Here is a 21,477-nt window from a genome sequence, read left to right on the forward strand (position 1 = left end):
GCCGGACCATGGCCCATACCAGGCTGACCCATGGTTTTCTTTTGCGTGATGAGCCACCGCCACTTTGTGGTTGTGGAGCCTTCCAGTCAGTAGCCCACATTTTGGTTGAATGCCCCCTTCTTTTGGCTCTGCGTGCTAAGTACAGAATCCCCCGCACTTTACCTTTGATTTTGGCTGACGATTCCCGGATGGTCGACCTGGTTCTCGGTTTCCTCCGGGAAAGTGGTTTTTATTCTCAGTTTTAAGGTTTTTACTCTCACTGTGGTGTTGGGGCAGGGCGGTGAGCGTTGAGGTATCTCCCACTGTAAGCTGTGTTTGGAGATTCCCGATGCCCCTCCCTGGCCGCGATCCTCTTTTCTTCCCCCTTTTACTCTGTTTTTATCACTTTTTAGGATTGGTTAGTCTCCTTTTCCCATATGCACTTCTACATTCTAGCGGTTGCACGCTTTTAAGTCGCAGCTGGTCTTGCCTCTACTGCTTCAGAGGTGGGATATTTCCTGCCTCTAGCATAGCGTTGGGGTCGCTCTCTTGCTGACTTACCTCATTTTGTTTTTACCATTGACGACATGACTGCACTTTTACGTTTTTTAGCCTTTTCTCTTTTATCGTTCTGACTTCTCTGAGATGTCTCACTATCTGAATGGGCCACATCTGGAACAATGGACTGATGACCTTGCTGTTTGGTCTCTTTAACCCCAATCAATCAACCAACCAACCAACCAACCAACCAACCGGACCATGGCAGCCTGCCCTTTTCCGAAGTCGCATATGTCACTGGGTTCCCCCGTTTGCGGCCATTATCGTCGCTAGAATGATTTCCCATTCGTCTCTGCTTGGTTTATATGCTTTTCTTATCGCATCACGTGTCCGTGTTCACAGCGCCACCAGGCGACATTCCATCTCGTGATGGGCAGAGGTCACATTTTTTTGAGTCATCAGTGTAAGCTAGAATGAAACGATTTCTCTGACAAGTCACTTGAAACTGATTAATCACTATCCAACATTTTATGTCTGCTGGCAGCTATTTAATACAGGGGAAAATATTCGGTAGCGTGGGGTGTACGGAGGTTTTGCTTTGTGTACCCCGCGCTAAACATCGCCCTTTCATTAGGATTTTACGACGCATTCGTGAACAGAAGACATGGGGCTTCAGAGTCAGCACAGCACAACATCGTAGACTTTAACTGTTACAGACGTTTCCGCGCTCAGTTTCGTACACCGCTGGGCTTTCAGGAGGAAGAGCATGAAAACTGTCACACCCTGCCGAAAACTGGAGTAAACAAAAAGTTGATCTGCAGACAATGCAGGACCTCCTACTGTGCTTCGCTTCAGGTTTCTGACCCTGCATCACACGCGCATAATTGTGTTTATGATTACATATAAGGGACAGTCAAATGCAAGAGAGACAGATGGAAAAAAGTAAATAAACTGTTTATTATTTCAAAGAAATCACCAAAACTGTTCATTCACTTATCGCACTGTGAGAAAAGACGGTCAACGCCTGCATGGAAAAATGTTTGTACTTGCCTGCTGAAACATGATTGTGCCCAACGCGTGCATCTCTTCGTTCGAAAAAAAATCGACGGCCACGAATGTATTTCTTCCTTCAGGGACCTAAAAATTTAGAAATCGTGGGGAGACAGTTCGGAACTGTTTGGAGGACGTGTAAGGGCTTCCCAGTGAAACTTCTGGATCGTTCTCGAAACAACCGTGCTACCATGTGCGTCGGCTATTTATCATAAAAGTATTAACAGCTGAGCCGATTACTTCTGAAATAAAAGGCGGTGGTTTACTTACTTTTCTCCATTTGACTCGTTTTTATTTGACTGCGTGTATTATCGGTCCGAGGGGAGGAAAGAAAGCATGGAAGAAGCGGAGAAATAATGCTTACATTTTAACGTTCCGTTTATCTCATTAGAGGTTGGTGAAATTTGTAGAAGACGAGACAGGAATTAGTTAGTTAAAGAAGCATCCCTGCATTCGTGTAAGAGACTAAGGAAATCGGTCATCTCGAATTAGACGTTAGTGCCTTAGCCAGAATCTGTGATTGTCCTTTCACGTGACGACCCCTGAACTTTAGACGATACATGTATAGTTTAGTCACTTATCGAACTTCTCTTCCTGAACCTTCCTGACAGATCAAATCTGTGTCCAGGATCGGCACGACCCGTCCTCCACCTTGTACGGATGTCCATACTTGGAGTCCAAGGCACATCTTTATTTTTCTTTACCGGAATTGGTGGTAATTGTTCCTACAGCATCGTGAGACTTCTGGAACCCGTATTTAAATGAACAGCTAGAGTCACAGTATAAAAATTTGCCATGACTTTCTTTTCTACTCACCCGCGATTAAAAAACTTTACTCAATGGTAGACATGAGGACATCTAACAATGAAAAGTACAATTTGTTTTCTAAGGAACCGACGACAGATCCGGTCGTAATATCACCTACTTCAGACAGGTTCATTGGGGCTCTTCCCTTCTTTACAATCTATTGTCCAACGTTTTTCTGCATGTTCTTTTCTACAAAAGTGCATTCGTTTCTTCCGTCCTTGTGCATAAACCATCTGTTAGTGCAGTAGTTGATGGGATGCTGAAATAGGACTCAGCCTTCACGATGTCCTGTGCATCGTATCCGTACATTACAGTAACCTACTAACAGTGATTTCCATGTAGTTCCCGCAGCCGAAGGATACAGCTGCATTGTTTGCGGAGGTTCTCCGTCGAGCCTCTCACAATGGCATATCCTTGCACATATTTGCCTTATGCAGATTTCGCCCTCACTCCGTCTTCAAGCGTATAATAGTAATTTGCCGACAATGTCTAGCCTAAGAGAACAAATCTGAATTACTCAAACGAAAGTTTGTGAAGGAAAAGAGAAAAGAACGCGACAGGTACTCAGGAGAAGTACAAGAGCACTATTTAACTGTTCTCTAGTTCTTGTGTGAACGTTTATTCATTTGTTCATGAGTAGATACGGCTACGTTATCCTGCGACGAGCACTGCTAACGATACATTATACAGTGTCGAGGTCTTTCATGAACTGTTTCCAGTTCAACGAATGTTTTATGCGATTACTGTTGTGCAGAATGATATTAGTCTTCACAGTAACGAAAATGGTCAGTGGTACTTTTACCTGACAAATAATTGGCAACTAATTTTCTGTTATGTCATTATGAAACTCTTTGTACCTAGTAGCTCGGAAAACATGGATGGATATCACAGGTAACCTTATTAAGGGCAACCCTCTGACATTTGCATAGAGTACGAAGCTGCAGAAATGATATTCACTAAGAATATTGCACTGTTACAACAAGAATTTAATTATCAACAAGCTGACGGAATTTGAAAAAATAACGATCTTCATAATTCCCGAGTGGATAGAACACCACCACTCTATTCGACGAGTCGTTCTGAATGCCAGTGGAGAGCACAAAACGCCCCCCTCCCTCCCCCCACCCTCTTCACCGACTCGTTCGACCCCTTTCCTTTGTTTCACGTTAGCCTATCCACATCACGCAGCTGTTTTATTTTCAGTTTTCAATAGTGGTGTGTGTGTGTGTGTGTGTGTGTGTGTGTGTGTGTTGACAGACGTGAGCTAAATGTCCGGTTTATCAAAAAACTACATTCGACAAATGACTAGAGGTCTGTACGGATAAAGCTGATGCTATCCTCACTTGCAACAAATCCACAAGTGGATTACGTGCCTCCTAAGGTCCTTGATCTGGATTTGCATTTGGAAGTATCAGAATATTGTAAACCATTTTCGCTTGCTCACTGTGACGAAGCTCCAACGGCAGGCTTGCACTTGCTCTAATTTTTTTCGTCTACTTAAATGAGATTCCGAAATTTATTATTTGCTGATTAAGAAACAAGAGACAGTTCATGACTGCGTTGTAATACAGCATAGTCTGTGATATTGTTGATACGTTTATTAAGCTACAAGAAGACTGAACACCTGTTAGATGATCATTTTGACTTTAGGAAAGCTAAAGGCACTGGAGAGGATGTTCTGACATAGTGTTGTTAACGGTAAGAAGACGTAAGAGAAATCAAGACTCGTTCATAGGATTTGTCGACTTAGGAAAAGTGTTAGGCAGTGTGAAATGGTGCAAGGCTTTCGAAATTCTCAGAAAAATGGGAGTAAGCTACAGGGAAAGACGGGTAATATACAAATATGTACAAGTACCAAGAAGGAAAAACAAGAATGGCAGACCAAGAACGAAATTCTCGAAATAGAATGGGTATAAGACAGAAATCTAATCTTTCGTCCGCAACTGTTGAACCAATACAGCAAAAATGCAATGACGGAAATAAAAGAGAGATTCAGGAGTGGGTTTAAAATTCAGCGTGAAAGGAAATCTATGAAAAGATTCACTGATGACATTGCTGTATTCATGAAAGTGGGGAACTATTACAGGACCTTTTAATGGAATGAACAGTCTAATGAGCGCAAACTTTAGATTGATAATAAAACAAAGAAAAGCACTGAGGAATACCAGAAATTACATTAGATCAAGTTAACATCAAAATTGGGGACCACGAAGTGAAGGAAGTCTACTGCTACCTCGGAAGAAAGATAACACATGACGGATGAAACAAGAACAACATAAAACGCGTACTAGTACAGGAAAGAGGGCATCCAGGGGCAAAAGATATCTACTAGTACCATATATTGGGCTTACTCGTAATTTGAGGACGGTGCTTCTGAGCATGTGTGTATGGAGCACAGCATTGTATGGAATTGTGTCGTGGATGGTGGGAAACCGGAAAAGAAGACACTCGAAGCATTTACTATGTGGAGCTATACAAGGACATTGAATATTAAGTGAACTGATAAGACAATACATGAGTCCTCCGCAGAATCGGCGAGAAGTGGAACATCTGGAAAACGTCGACAAGAAGAAGGGTCAGTATGACAGGACGTGTCTTAGGGCTTCAAGGAATAATCTCCGTGGTAGTTAAGGAAGCTGTCAGGGTAAAAAGTGCAGGGTGAGACAGAGACTGGAATACATCCAACAAGCGATTGACGTCGGATGCAAGTGCAATTCTGAGATGAAGGTGTTGGCACAGGAAAGAACTTTCGCGGTGCACCACATCAAAGCAGTAAGAAGACTGAGGATCCAAGAAAAAAGTTAAGACTTCCTCACGTAATTTGTAAGATTTCCGCAGCACTGAGAAACCAAACGCAGTAGTGTTAAAAACTGTCTTCATTCCTTGCTTGCTGTTCATTGTTGGTAATGCAGTTCGTTTATCAAACGTACTTTAATTTATCATAATGTAAAATTATTGTAACATTCTATACTGTTTAATGTAATAAATGTTGCAATGAGCACTTGCAAATATAAAGTATGTACAAAAGAATAATAGATTTACAAACACTGTTTATGTATTTGACATACAAATAGGCGAAAATCGCAAGATTGAAGTGTCCTTAAATTTTTAACATCAAATTAGTGTTGCAGATACCCGCATACACACATGGATATCAACATGGCCACAGGCTTTTTCCGCAAAGCAACTATTACTGCGGATTTCCCCAGTTATTGTATCCACATACACATCTAACCAAATATGATACCTCGAGAAACTTTGGTGATTGTAACCTTTCTGAGTGTGCGTGCCCACAGTTTGATGAGGATGGAATGATGATGCAGTAGTGACATTGATGGTGAGGGGGTCACGGTGATGAAGATGGTGGTACTGATGAGGACAAAGATGTGATGATGATTCATATGATGATGATTTGGGTGATGACTCAGATGATGATGATGATGGTGGTGGTGGTGGTGGTGGTGGTGGTGGTTGGTGGTGGTGGTGGTGGTGGTGGTAGTGAAGATGGTGATGGTGAAGATTTTAATGATGGTTGTGATTTGTATGATGGTCATGGTCATTTGTCTTGAGTTTATTATTGTTATTATTATTATGTTGCAGGTGGTGACATTGTCGGTGTACACGTACTTCATGTCAGCGCTGATGGGGCGGCAGTTCGTGGGCAATGAGGAATCGGCGAGCGGGCTCGACATGTACGTCCCTTTCTTCACTGTGCTCCAGGTGAGCGGTCCCTCCCACGAGTGTGGAGATTCTGATGCTCGTGGTTCGTGCGTACGTACCGCCATCGTCGAAAAATCTAACAATCACTTCTATGTCGCAGTCAGAATGGAAGACTAGTGCCTAGATGGATCATAAATGCTCAGATTACTCCAAATAAGAACTGGTTTAACACCGTAGCCGTTCCAGTACTGGCTACTTTAAACAGTATATACATTCAGTACGTAAATGCTATTTGTTTTGTCACTTATTTAGTGGGGAGCGCCAGATCAGTCCGGTTGACAAGGTTGTCAATTGTACAGCCTTGTCAAGATTTACGACATGATCCGGAAGTGTGTAAAAAAATTCGTCCAAGGACTATCTTAACAAGAAATTGAACACTGCATCAGCACATTACAAGTTTCAATTTACGTATACAGTTGTACCTATTAAAGAAGGTGTTACACGAGTCGTCATTGCATTTGAATGCAATATGCACTCACCATTTTAGAGGTGATTCAAACATCCACACGCCGCACTGTGTACATTCCCTAATGCTCGCACGTTACGTGATTCCTGCGACAGGGTAAGAAGAAGGCTTTTATCGTCGTTTTTGCTCGTCGATGCTTGTAATACTTATATAAATAAACAAATTTGTGCTTCTGTTACCGTATGCTTTCGCCCATGTCAGTTTTCGGTATTAATTAGGATACAAAATTTATGTATAATGTCATGCTTGGACGTACCTGATATATTCATGGAATCGACTCAGTCGAAGTAAACTCCCCATGTAAGACCCACTCTCGCTACATTTTTGTGAGCTCTTACTCCATGTTGTAGCTTATCAGTCAACTAGATAGTAGCATCAAATGTAGTCACAGACATTAACTGGTTTCACTTTGTCACCAACTGCACATGACAAATATTGCGTTCGATTGAAATAGTTTTCTTGATCACATTACGATACTTCATTAATACGTCACGACACGTAACAGAATTTTGACAGTGGAAAATCTATTACAGTATTTACTGACTTATGCCGACAAAAACACGTTAACCAATCGGGATACACAGAGTTCCCTTCGAGCAAAATTTGTGTATACCTGTCGAGAAAGATTATTTGTTTGTTATAAGTCACAGAAAGGTACCACTTATCAGCTCTGTGCTTTCGTTACCTCAACGTTGAGCACTGTCTCTTAGGATCTCCTTACCGAATGAATATCATTGCATTAACTGCATTATGTTCACGGAAAAGCCGTAAACTGCGGGCATTCATGGAACATTTTTGAAGAAAGGTGCGTTTTTATGTATACCGTTTATAAATTTTCAAAATCGCAACAATTTCGTTTGGTAGAGAATAAAGCAAACAGATTAAATAAACTGCTAGTAATAAAGTATAAGCTCCAAAGACATAGCCACAGTGGAAACATTCGCACAGTGGCTGCTTATGTTTTCTTTCTTGTTAAGGAAAAATTGGGTTAGTTAAAGTCACACTTTGCATAAAATACGGTGCTGTTTAAGCCAATTCCTCTGCAGTTGTAACGGCAATGGGGCTGAAACTAGCTCGAAATAACTTAACCGTTGTTATAACTGTTTCAGTTTTATAAAAATGCTAATAGTTTTAAGGAAGTAACTGCGGAAAGGCTTTTAAATAAGCTTACAGTTTACAACTTGACTCCATTGAATACTGAGGATGGTAAGAAAATCTAAAGAAACCTATTAGAAATTAGAATAAAGATGAAAAAATGCACAGTGTTAAATTCAGTCATTCTACAGAAAATCGCGGTGAGGTACAAGAGGAAATCGAACAGATTGGTTTGAGGAAAACCAAACCTCCTGGGAATGTTATTTCTGTGCAGCCCTGTTTTGCATTACCCTTCGCTTATCAAAGACAAATATTCGACAGAATAGACCCACATTTGAACACTGACCTTCGCTTGCAGTTCTGCTTCTACATCGGATGGCTGAAGGTCGCGGAGGTGCTCATCAATCCGTTCGGTGAGGACGACGACGACATCGAGCTTAATTGGCTCATCGACAGGCACATCAAGGTGAGTCAGCTCCACGTTTAGTGTGTACTTCATCTTCAACATAGTTTTGAAGGCGCCACGGGTTGGCTGACCCTCCCGATTCCTTTCCTCTGGTTTGACATTATTTTCCTTCTGTGTTGTCTTTTGGAATGGAGATCGTCTTGACAGACTGATCTGTAGCGTAGCCAGAGTTCTGGGTGAGGTTGAAAGGTGACAATTTAGTTGTGGGATGGAGAGGCCAACACAGGTGGTGTAATGACAATTGCTATAATAAGTGTTTTACTGTATCCAAACTAGATTTTGATGAGTAGTTTATGTTCACTCGTTTGACGACGTAAGGATCGAAACATTAGGTTGGTGCTTAAGTTAATAGTGTTTTCGATTTGCATGTTGTTATTCCGGTTGATATGGGTTTATTTATCGAGTCTCATTTTTTTATTTCTAGTTCACTGTTGCTATTTGAGTTTCCGTATTGTCATTTCGTCATTTGGAGTACTCAATGGAGCTGAGGACGCTAGAAAATGGAGAGCCAATTTGAGAAATCGAAACATTTCCGACATATTCTTCTGTTTGAGTGCAACATAGGGTCGACAGCACCAGAGGCAGGCAGAAACAATTGCGCAATGTATGCGGATAATACTGTTGGATAGAGCACGGTAAGAAATTGGGTTTCCCGTTTTAAGGAGCATCGTTTCGATATTAGTGACTCATCACTTTCAAGAAGACCTTCGTGGTTTGATGAAGATTGCTTAAAAGCATTAATCCACAATGATCCACCTCAGTGTACTCGAGAACTGACAAATGTGATGAATTGTGATCACCCCACTACCGCGCGACATTTGCATGCAATGGGGAAGGTTAAAAAATCGGATGTAAGGGTACTGCATACTCTAAGCCAAATTCACAAAAATCAGGGGATGGCCATATGTACATCTCTGCTTGCTCGTCGTCAAAAATGGTTCAAATGGCTCTGAGCACTATGGAACTTAACATCTGAGGTCATCAGTCCCCTAGAACTTGGAACTACTTAAACCTAACTAACCCAAGGACACCACACATAATCCATGCCCGAGGCAGGATTAGAACCTGCGACCGTAGCGGTCGCGCGGTTCCAGACTGAAGCGCCTAGAACCGCACGGCTACACAGGCCGGCCGTCATCAATTGTCTCGTGACCAACACCGACCATTCCTACCCTGTATCGTTATTGGTGACGAAATATGGTGTCTCCGTGCTAAAAAAAGAAAGGAATGGTTTAGTGCAAGCAGATCAGCAACTCGGCGTACAAAGACCTGCGCGCATCCACAAAAGATTTTATGGAACTGGTGGAACAGTGACGGCTTGGTACCTAAGAATTGCTTCCCCGACGTGCAACCATCACTGTTGACATTTATTGTCAATAACTGAGACGTCTTGCAGACGCAATCCAGGAACAACGACCAGGAAGACTGCGTGAAGTTATGCACGCTCGTATTCTGCTAGACTGACAAAAAAACACCATACAGGAGCTGTGTTTGGAAGTCAGTCCGTGCCCACCTTATTCACCTGATCTTGCGACCGCTGATTTCAACATTTTCCGCTCTCTGTCGAACAACCTTTAAGGAACTTCCTTTCCGGATGAAAATGCGCTCCGAACGTGGCTCGACGAGTTTTTTGCCTCAAAACTACGCGATTTCTACAATCACGGAATCGGAAAATTACGATAGCGTTGGCAGACTGTTGTAAATAGTGAAGGGGAGTATGTTATTGATGACTGAAGTATCTGTTACGTGTGCCTGTTGCGTATATTAACCTTACGGAAAAACGCTACGAATTTATGCACCAATCCGATAAATATGTGGTATCGGCAGGTTCAGTTGTCCGAGGCTGCTTTAGTGGCACAAATCTGCGACTCTCATTGCGCATGTCTTTTGTGCAAACACACACTACTGGTTGATGTTACTCGCCTTAAACAGTTACAGGAGTCACAAAAGATATTTCTGCAGCAACCGTAACAGCTTCTACTGCAAAAAGAAATTAAGTGGCTGTTTTGGATTGCATACGCTACGGGCTCATGACTCTACAAACTGGAAACCTCTTTGCCGGCCGGTTTGGCCGAGCGGTTCTAGGCGCTACAGTCTGGAACCGCACGACTGCTACGGTCGCAGGTTCGAATCCTCCTTTGGCGTGGATGTGTGGATGTCCTTAGGTTAGTTAGGTTTAAGTAGTTCTAAGTTCTAGGGGACTGATGACCTCAGAAGTTAAGTCCCATAGTGCTCAGAGCCATTTGAACCATTTGGAAACCTCTTTTGTCGTTCACTTCTCTGTATACCAATTGTAGTTCTTTACAGTTACCGACTTTGTCGAGTGCTTGTAGGGTAAAGTTCCGTGTTCGTTTTTGATGTGTATAATATTTTGTTTCCTAACAAAATAAGGTCCAGCAGAGACACTAGGAATTTCACTCGATACACACATACATAGGCACACAGGTGACTGACGAGGAACTGTATGTACGGTTGTTAGTATGTGCGACACATGAAATATGCTGCCAGCTCCTGAAGATGTGCTATTTTTGAGCCATTATAGTACCATTAGGAGCTTTAATCTAGAGATTGAATTATGTACGAAATGTACTGTAACACCTAGTTTTGCTGAAAACTACTGCAAATCCACATAAAACTGTACTCCTAGAAGTGTAAAAGGCCGAAAATCTATAAACTTTTAATAATGCCACACTGAGGACTGGTAAGCGATGAAGGCAGATTAAGACATTAAAATGGATTAAAGGTTTGTAAAATTTTAAAATTGTGTGATGAAGAGAAGACAGACCCAGTAACTGCCTTTCCACGCGACGCCCTTAAGAGTCAGTGAGTCGCACATAGATAGCTCAAGTTTGATTCACACATTAAATCATCTCACCGCATACACGGCTAAAGATGAACTACATTTAATCTTATTCAGATAAATTACTCCACAGACATGTATTATATCTCCTCAAAATCTTTTCTTACATAACTTAAAACATAAATTACATCTCCCATTGAAAAGTGCAGTAGTGGTGCTTTTCCTTTTTTTTAAACATTTAGTATTGAAAGTTTAATTACACCAGAGAAAACGTAAATGGGCTGAATTGGGTGTATCGATGATTTGGTATCTTCATTTGCAGATTTATTTAGCGAGAGTATACGATTAAGTTGTGAAATCCACTAGAAATGTTGCAAGCTTCAGCAAACTTCTTCCTTCTTTAGTCGCTATGAAACACGTTCGCTTCTGACCCCTTGCATAGTTTCTGCTCTCCCTGCGTGACGTACGTAATGTGCAACTTCTCGTCAAAAAGCAGCCTTTTTTATTCCTTTTTTTATTAATTAGTGCGTTACACCATACAGCCAGCTTATTCTTATATAAGGCACAAAGGTATTATATCATTACTGTTAGGAAATTAGCTCACACACACACACACACACACACACACACACACACACACACACGCACGTTCTAAGACAGAAATCTTATAGTTACAGACAGAGCAATAGAGTATAATCATTGTGAATTCAAGTGTTATACAACACTTTTGTATAGTCCCTTGACCGTAATGTTCTGGTGTTAGATGCGGTCAACTGCGGCAACAGTGAACATGTATTTCGCTTAGAAAACTCTGTGATCATTTCCGTAACAACGCCGTCAAGCAAGTTGGCAACGGATGACCTATCTTCAAGTTCTTGTAAAAGGATTGTAGTACTTCTTTGTAATCTGGGGCACCCAGAAAAAAGTGATCAGCGTCCTCGATTTCCCCAGAAGACCAGAGAGGCGTGTCTGCGATGTGGAGCTGTGGATATGTTTACGGAAATATCAATGGGTGTGAAATCTTTTGGGACTTAACTGCTAAGGTCATCAGTCCCTAATCTTACACACTACTTAACCTAAATTATCCTAAGGACAAAGACACACACACCCATGCCCGAGGGAGAACTCGAACCTCCGCCGGGACCAGCCGCACAGTCCGTGACTGCAACACCTCAGACCGCTCGGATAATCCCGCGCGGCGGAAATAATCAATGGTTAAATGAGAGTAGTGTTAATGTAGCATTAGACATTGATTCGAAAGAATAGTTGTGCTTTTGCCTTGGCTTACAGTGCGCAGACTAACGGACATTTAACTGCAGATCTTTTTCTCACAAAACGTGCTGGCCGGCATAGAGCTTCCTGCGCTGTATATTGGATCTGGAGGCAGATGATGGCAGGCAATGAGCGCTCGCAATGGTCTGTGTTGGGCGTGGGCACCTGTCGCGAATCTGTGTCAAGGTCACGGGCTGCGGCGTGCGACCTTCACCTCGAGGGGCCCACTAGCAGCTCCAGCGTCTGAATCGGCACCGCGCTTCCTCGCTTGACTGAACAACCGGAGAGTTTACCCGATGTTCAGTGGCGAAGGAATAGTGGCCAAAGATGTGGACTCTTCAGCGTATGCAACAGACACGTAAAAAACAGTAGATACCGGCGCGCAGGTTGATGCCTAGTTCCTTGACACGTTCGATGATGTTCCACGCTGTCGCACAGTTAAAAAAAAAAACGAGCATATGGAATTTCAGACGAGCCGTGTAATTGGGTTGGTAATTTCCTAGTAATTAGAACACACGATGTCATTTCTAACGATGAGAAATCTTCAGCCGTTAACTCTAGCAGTACAAAACCATTTTCCATAATGCACATTACCGTGGGAGGGTGGAGGGAGGAGGGGGGATACCTCATGCCCATCTTTAAAAAAATTGAAAAACAAAGCAAAATTCGTTATTTGTTGTCGACTTATATAAAAAACATTATTTTTAAAGACGTACTGATGTATAAGCAGGGTCCAGAACCGAAAATATTGTTCAGCACAGCCGGCCGCGTTGGCCGAGCGGTTCTAGGCACTATAGTCTGGAACCGCGCGACCGCTACGGTCGCAGGTTCGAATCCTGCCTCGCGCATGGATGTCTGTGATATCCTTAGGTTAGTTAGGTTTAAGTAATTCTAAGTTCTAGGGGACTGATGACCTCAGAAGTTAAGTGCCATAGTGCTCAGAGCTATTTGAACCATTTTTGTTCAGCACACACTTAGGAACATCGAAATTTGAGTTAAGTTTATTTCCATCGGGCAGGGGGCTGTGGGTACTTTACATCCACTGTAAAAAAATTAAAAATGTAACTTTCTTTAATTGTTGTTTTTTATTCACAAAATACTATTTGCAGAGATACAGATGCCTAAGTAGATTCCTGAACCTGAAAATACTGAATATGACATTCACAAGGAAAGTGACCTTTACTTCTAAGACTTAAAATTTTTGGGTTAAATTTAACTGAAACGTATAAAACATTATAGAATCCCATAGAAGAATTCATTAAAAACAATAAATATTCTAGAAATATTTAAATTATAAAGTAACTGCGTAGATTACAGAGTTTTCAGAAAGTGGGCATAAAGTACCTCCCCCCCCTCCCCCACGGTGTTGGGGGGGTTAAAGTAACTCCTGTGTACTCCGCGTGTGTGTTATAGTACCATTACTCTTTGCAGTTTATATAAATAAACTTAGTGGATAACGTCGGAAGTTTCATTAAAGTTTTTGTGGAAGATGTTGTTGTTTAGAGAGAATTCGCAACGCTAGAAAGTTATAGCGAAATGCTGCAAAACCTACAGAAGATCGACGCATGGTGCGCCGCATTGGTAGTTAACTCTCAACATAAACAAACGTAACGCATTGCGTATAAATATGCAGATAGAATTATTATTGTCACATAACATGACTGCACTTCAGCCAAATCGCTAAAATATCTAGGAATATGTGTACAGACTGATTTAAAGTGGAACGGCCACATAAAACTAATTGCAGGAAAGGAAGATGCCAGACTGAGATTCACTGGAAGGATCGTAAAGAAGTGTACCTCACCCACAGAGAAGATAGCTTACAAAACCGTCGTTCAAGCAATACCTGAATGTTTTTCGTCAGTCTGGGATTCGTACCATGTGGACTGATAGAAGCGGTAGATAATATTCGTATAACAACAACACATTTCGCAAAGAGTTCATTTACTAACAAGGGAACTCCCCATCGCATCCCCCTCAGATTTAGTTATAAGTTGGCACAGTGGATAGGCCTTGATAAACCGAACACAGATCAGTTGAGAAAACAGGAAGAAGTTGTGTGGAACTGTGAAAGAATAAGCAAAAAATACAAACTGAGTAATCCACGGGTCGCATAGGCAACATCATGGACAAAGTGAGCTCAGGAGCGTCGTGGTCCCGTGGTAGCGTGAGCAGCTGCTCAACGAGAGGTCCTTGGTTCAAGTCTTCCCTCGAGTGAAAATTTTATTTTCTTTATTTTTGCATAGTTATTATCTGTCCGTTCGTTCATTGACGTCTTTGTTCACTGTAATAAGTTTAGTGTCTGTGTTTTGCGACCGCATCGCAAAACCGTGCGATTAGTAGACGAAAGGACATGCCTCTCCAATGGGAATCGAAAACATTTGATCGCAAGGTCATAGGTCAACCGATTCCTCCACAGGAAAACACATCTGATACATTCTATATGACACTGGTGACGGCATGTGCGTCACATGACAGGAATATGTTGTCGACCCACCTAACTTGTACACTTGGCGAAGGGGTAAAAAGATTCTTCTACCTTGCCCGATTTAGGTGAAAACATAAGAGTTTGTCACATAAACTGAAAATAAAAAATTAAACTTTTCACTCGATGGAAGATTTGAACCAAGGACCTTTCGTTCCGCAGCTGCTCACGTTGCCACGAGACTACGGCTCTCTTGTGTTCCCAATGTCCTTGACGTTGCCTATCTTCCCATGAACTACTCAGTTTGTGTATTTTGCTTATTTTTTCACAGTTCCACACAACTTCTTCTTGTTTTCTCAATTGATCTGTTTTCAGTTTTTCAAGGCCTATCCACTGTGCCAACTTGTAGCTAAACCTGAGGGGGGTGCGATGGGGAGGTTCCCTTGTAAGCGTGAAAGCGCCACGGACAAATCTGCCAACCCCAGTTGCAGACGTTATTAGAGAGACGTTCTGCATCGTGGTGTGGCTTACTCTCACAATTTCGAAAGCGTGCATTCTCAGAAGAGTTAACTAACACACTACTGGCCATTAAAATTGCTATACCACGAAGATGAAGTGCTACAGACGCGAAATTTAACCGACAGGAAGAAGATGCTGTGATATGCAAATGATTAGCTTTCCAGAGCAATTATACAAGGTTGGCGCCGGTGGCGACACCTACAACGTGCTGACATGAGGAAAGTTTCCAACCGATTTCCCATACAGAAACAGCAGTTCACCGGCTTTGCCTGGTTAAATGTTGTTGTGATGCCTCATGTAAGGAGGAGAAATGCGTTACCATCACGTTTCCGACTTTGATAAAGGTCGGATTGTAGCCTGTCGCGACTGCGGTTTATCGTATCGCGACATTGCTGCTCGCGTTGGTCGAGATCCAATGACTGTTAGGAGAATATGGAATCGGTGGGTTCAGGAGGGTAATACGGAACGCCGCGCTTGATCCCAACGGCCTCGTATCAACTAGCAGTCGACATGACAGGCATCTTATCCGCATGGCTGTAACGGATCGTGCAGCCACGTCTCGATCCCTGAGTCAACAGATGGGGACGTTTTCAAGACAACCACCATCTACAGGAACAGTTCGACGGCGTTTGCAGCAGCATGGACTATCAGCTCGGAGACCATGGCTGCGGTTACCCTTGACATGAGCGTCTGCGATGGTGTACTCGACGACGAACCTGGGTGCACGAAAGGCAAAACGTCATTTTTGCGGATGAATCCAGGTTCTTTTTACAGCATCATGATGGTCGCATCCGAGTTTGGCGACATCGCGGTGAACGCACATTGGAAGCGTGTATTCGTCATCGCCATAATGGCGTATCACCCGGCGTGATGGTATGGGGTGCCATTGGTTATACGTCTCCGTCACCTCTTGTTCGCATTGACGGCACTTTGAACAGTGGACGTTACATTTCAGATGTGTTACGACCCGTGGCTCTACCCTTCATTCGATCCATGCGAAACCCTACATTTCAGCAGGATAATGCACGACCGCATGTTGCAGGTCCTGTACGGGCCTTTCTCTATACACAAAATATTCGACTGCTGCCCTGGCCAGCACATTCTCCGGATCTCTCACCAATTGCATACGTCTGGTCAATGGTGGCCGAACAACTGGCTCGTCACAATACGCCAGTCACTACTCTTGATGAACGGTTGTATCGTGTTGAAGCTGCATGGGCAGCTGTACCTGTACACGCCATCCAAGCTCTGTTTGACTCAACGCCCAGGGGTATCAAGGCTATTATTACGGCCAGAGGTGGTTGTTCTGGGTACTGATCTCTCAGGATCTATGCACTCAAATTGCGTGAAAATGTAATCATATGTCAATTCTAGCATAATATAGTTGGCCTCTGAATACCCTGTTATCGTATGCATTTCTTCTTGGTGTAGCAATTTTAATGGCCAACGGTGTATATTGCTCGCGCCTGCTTATATATTACGAAAAGACCATTAAGCTAAAATTAGGGAGATTCGAACTCTCACAGCGGCTTACCACCAATCGTTGTTCCTGTGGACTGCTATGACTAGAACCGAGAAAAGCGGAAGTGACAATGACGCACAAAGTACCCTCCGCCAAACACCATAATGTGACTCGAACATTGTAAGTAATCTGTTTATGAGTTTAACCCTCCAGCGCAGTGTCAGGCCACTCCACAAATCAAAGAATCGCTTTGACAGTGTGTGGAAGTGAGGTGCACAGACATAAGTTATCACTTGTGAAGAGCGTATTAAATAGACAACTGCAGTGTGACCTCCCGGCATCATACAAATCGCAGGGCAGCCACTTTAATCAAGAAAAGGTGGGTCGTTTGTCGCCTTTCCCTGAATGTGAATGTTCTTCATGTCCCTCTCAATTCCGCTGTTGACCAGGACGCGTCAGGTCACTAAGGGGAATCGAAGTTTCTGTATAGGTTTGCACGGGTAAGAGAAATGCATCCGCAACTGCATCCGTAAGCCTCCTCTCCGACCGCCGTTGCATTCCGTACAACAGCCAGGCATGTACTAAGTTCTTTAAGTACCCGCAACAAAGAGGAGTGGAGGGCAGACAGCAAAAACGAGTATTGTCACGAGGAATAGCTGAGGATATTCCGAGGAGCTGACCTTAACCAATGGGCTGTTGAAATAAGCCAGGTGCTGTACGCTATACAAGGGCGCAACCGTGGAGAGGTAATTCATTCGGTTTACCGCAGGTCTGTCAACATGCTTCAACCTGACCTGAATTATCGTCTGCTACTATGGATTAAAAATTGGACATATTTCAGTGCTAATAAAATCAAATTTTAGCTCATTTCGCTCTGCATCTAAAAGTGGTACAAAATATTTTTGTTCCTTACTTAGGTTTAAACCTTTCGCTGAGAAGAAACTTCGTATGTATTTCTTTAACATGGGGCAAATGGATCTCTTAATTTACGTTTCGTAAAATAAGAACGTAGAGGCCTGTCATGGCTGCACTTTAATAAAACATTGTGTGGTGTGCTGGTTGGTTGGTTCGTGGGATTAAAGGTACCAGACTGCCACAGTCATCGGTCCCTGTGTGGTGTGCTGCTTTTTGTTGTTGTTGTTGTTGGTGGTGGTGGTGGTGGTGGTGGTGGTGGTGGATTTCAGTCCGGAAACCGAGTACGCCTGCCCCCCCCCCCCCTTCCACACACACACACACACACACACACACACACTGCACTCCTTGATGTCACAGGATGTATCGTGTCACTCGATCCCTTCTTTTAGTCCAGTTGTGCCATATTTTTTTCCCCCAGTTCAGTACAGACCCTCCTCATTAGTTACTCGATTTATCCAATCAGTCTTCAGAATTACGCTGTAGCACGATATTTCAATAGCTTCAGTTCTCTTCCTGTCTGCACTGTCTGCAGCTCGTTGTGTAGCGGCTAGCGTTGCTGCCTCTGGATCACAGGGTCCTAGGTTCGATTCCCGGCCGGGTTGGGGATTTTCTCTGCCCAGAGACTGGGTGTTAGTGTTGTCCTCATCATTTCATCATCATAATTTCATCATCATCATTCATGACAGTGGCTAGAATGGACTGCGTGAAACTTGGACTGCGTGAAACTTGGACTGCGTGAAACTTGGACTGCGTGAAACTTGGACTGCGTGAAACTTGGACTGCGTGAAACTTGGACTGCGTGAAACTTGGACTGCGTGAAACTTGGACTGCGTGAAACTTGGACTGCGTGAAACTTGGACTGCGTAAAACTTGGACTGCGTAAAACTTGGACTGCGTAAAACTTGGGACTTTGGGCAAGCGCTTCTGACCACGCAGTTGAGCGCCCCACAAACCAAACATCACCTGTCTGCAGTCCTTTCGTCACTGTTTCACTGCTGTACAAAACTACACGTCAGACAGGTACCTTCAGACAAAGACACAAATGGCTGTTTCAAATGGCTCTGAGCACTATGGGACTCAACTTCTGAGATCATTAGTCCCCTAGAACTTAGAACTAGTTAAACCTAACTAACCTAAGGACATCACACACATCCACGCCCGAGGCAGGATTCGAACCTGCGACCGTAGCGGTCTCGCGGTTCCAGACTGCAGCGCCTAGAATCGCACGGCCGCTTCGGCCGGTACAAAGACACATTTACAAGTTGTATATGCCAATTGCCGTCTTTAGCAACTGTAATAAAGGTCTTAAGAACAGACGCCTTTCGCTTTATTTTAAAGCATCTTCAGTGGTCACTGTAACAATATGGTTTTTTCTCTTACAATTTTGTTTGTTATGATCATTACTTAAATTCGTTGTTAACAAACGCCTTTTTTTCAGAAATGGTTTTTCTTACTATAATGAGCCTGCACTTTATATTCTCTTTATTTCAGCCACCATCATTTATTTTTCTATAGTAAAACTCATCTACTGCATTTAGTGCCTCATTTTCTAATCTAATTTCTTCAGCATCGCCTGATTTAATTAGACTACAGTCCATTACACTTGTTTTATTTTTGGTGATGTTCATCTTATAACCTCTTTTCAAGACACTGTCCATTCCGTACAACTGCTCATCCAAGTCTTTTGTCGTGTCTGACAAAAACACATTATTATTGGCAAATCTCTAAGTTTTTGAAACTTTGACGTGATATCATGTGGAAATAAATCAAGGATAACTGAGTTACGAATATTATTCTAATATTTTGATTGCTGTTTTTATTTTTTGCCATGGAACTTTACCCTCTTTCCAAATTTCCCTTTGGTTCTTTTACTGCTTACTCAATGTACAGATTGAATAACATCGGAGATGAAACCTCTGCTTCCTTTTCATGTTCTTCAGCTCTTATAACTTGCAGATACATTACAGAAATTATAGCATTATATCCTAGTTACTGAATCAGATTTAGTGAAATTTTGTGTCGTACATTTCCGCAACACTGGGAACTCAAATGAAGTTGTAGTACAATGCGTTACACATAGGATTTTGTTAAATGTTAGTAACATAGTTCGTTTGTCACATGTACGTCAATTCACCATGATAGTAAATCACGTCGTATTCATTGATACCAAGTAACACGAAAATCATATAATAACTTTGACGACATATGTTGATATACCAGCGAATATCTGTCTGTATCCACACAAGTTTCTCTCCGTAAAATAACTTAGTGTTATTGCAGATATCTGCATATCTGAATATCTGACCATCCCTACACTGCGGTTTCGTACGGCGACTGCCACAAAATTAAAAGACCTTACAGCAGCCTCTGGAGCTGCAACGTCCAACAGTAGTAGGAAACAGCTTGCAAGAAATAAGTTTCTGGCCCACGAATTCTGTGCCTCACGTAAGAAAGTAGCACTAGACATCTCTCCTTCATCTGTTCGTACGTCAACAGCAGTTACTAAGCTGAAGGTCTGTTTCGTTCGAAGACGAGTCAAAATTCCTTTTCACGAAAGATAATGGGCGTATAAATGGCTCTGAGCACTATGGGACTTAACATCGGAGGTCATCAGTCCCCTAGACTTGGAACTACTTAAATCTAACTAACCTAAGAACATCACACACATCCATGCGCAAGGCAGGATTCGAATCTGCCTCGGGCATGGATGTGTGTGATGTCCTTAGGTTAGTTAGGTTTAAGTAGTTCTAAGTCTAGGGGACTGATGACCTCAGATGTTAAGTCCCATAGTGCTTAGAGCCATTTGAACCATTTTTTGAGCCATAGTCACCATGTCTCCCAACGAGAGACCAGTTTGTTCATAACGTCACTGTCGAATGCTTGACGGAGCCACAATCCCACCTCTGCTTACACCGCCTGATCACTATCGGAGTGATGTCATCCAAGGTTTTCTTTAAGTATCGGAAACAGATGAGTATCAGATGGGGCCAAGTCGGTACTGTATGGAGACTGATCGATTACAGCGAACCAGCGACGTAGGGTTCTTGCAGATGTTGCGCCACTCGTGTGTGGTCGGGCATTGTTATGCTGAAGGAGACGGCGCCAAAAGATTACATTATGCATCTGGTGAAACATCGACGGTGTACTGCACTACGAATTGCTTCCCCGAGGTTAAACCATCAGTGCTGACATTTATTGTCAACATCTGAGATGTCTTGCAGACGCAGTCCATTAACCAGGAAGACTGCGTGAAGTGATGCTACTCCATGATAACGCCCGCCCGCATTCTGCTCGACTGACAAAAATACACTATACAGGAGTTGAGTTGGGGAGTCATTCCGCATCCATCTTCTTAGTCTCATCTTGCACCCTCCGATTTTCACCTTTTCCGCTCTCTGTCGAAGAGCTTTCAACGCACTTCCTTTCCAGATAAAAATACTCTCTAAACATTTCTCTCAAAACCATCTGATTTCTACAGTCTCGGAATCGAAAAGTTACCTCATCGCTGGCAAACCGTTGTAAATAGTGAATGTAAATATACTGCTGATGAATAAAGTCTCTCCTGTGTGAACCTGACGAACCTCTGCACCACACCAACACATTCTGAATACAACGAAAGAATACACAGCTGGTTTCCCTTTCAGTACTCGCATTTAGTTATTGTTTGCTGATAAGATCACATTGTGCCTTATATAACTTCTACATGCGTGTGCCGGAAATAGACAATGGCAGGGTAGTTGACGTATCGTCCCGCGATATTGCTGCTCCCGTTGTTCGGGATCCTATGACTGGGATCCTATGACTGTCACGTGAATGTGGAATTTATGGGTTTAGGAGAGCCATACTAAACTCCTTGCAGGACCTCAACGGCTCGACGATTCTAGCGCCCGACAGTACAGACGTTGCTCGCTCGGCCGTACAGGATAACAAAGCCACGTCACGTACCTTGAAACAAAAGATGGCCTTGTTTACAACAATACAAGTATCCACTCGGGCAACACGC

At 42.9% G+C, this 21,477-nt stretch overlaps 1 protein-coding gene across 1 annotated transcript in view; it reads left to right on the plus strand.

Annotated features, from left to right (window-relative positions):
• Positions 1 to 21,477, plus strand: part of LOC126481138 (bestrophin-4) — a 569,514-nt gene that overhangs the window by 497,571 nt on the left and 50,466 nt on the right. Inside the window, exons 6-7 of the mRNA XM_050104689.1 lie at positions 5,935 to 6,054; positions 7,974 to 8,081. Of these exons, the coding sequence (XP_049960646.1) occupies positions 5,935 to 6,054; positions 7,974 to 8,081 (228 nt within the window). The remainder of the gene's footprint in view (positions 1 to 5,934; positions 6,055 to 7,973; positions 8,082 to 21,477) is intronic.

This window comes from Schistocerca serialis, chromosome 5 (assembly GCF_023864345.2).
Source record: "Schistocerca serialis cubense isolate TAMUIC-IGC-003099 chromosome 5, iqSchSeri2.2, whole genome shotgun sequence".
In the NCBI taxonomy this organism is placed as follows: domain Eukaryota; kingdom Metazoa; phylum Arthropoda; class Insecta; order Orthoptera; family Acrididae; genus Schistocerca; species Schistocerca serialis.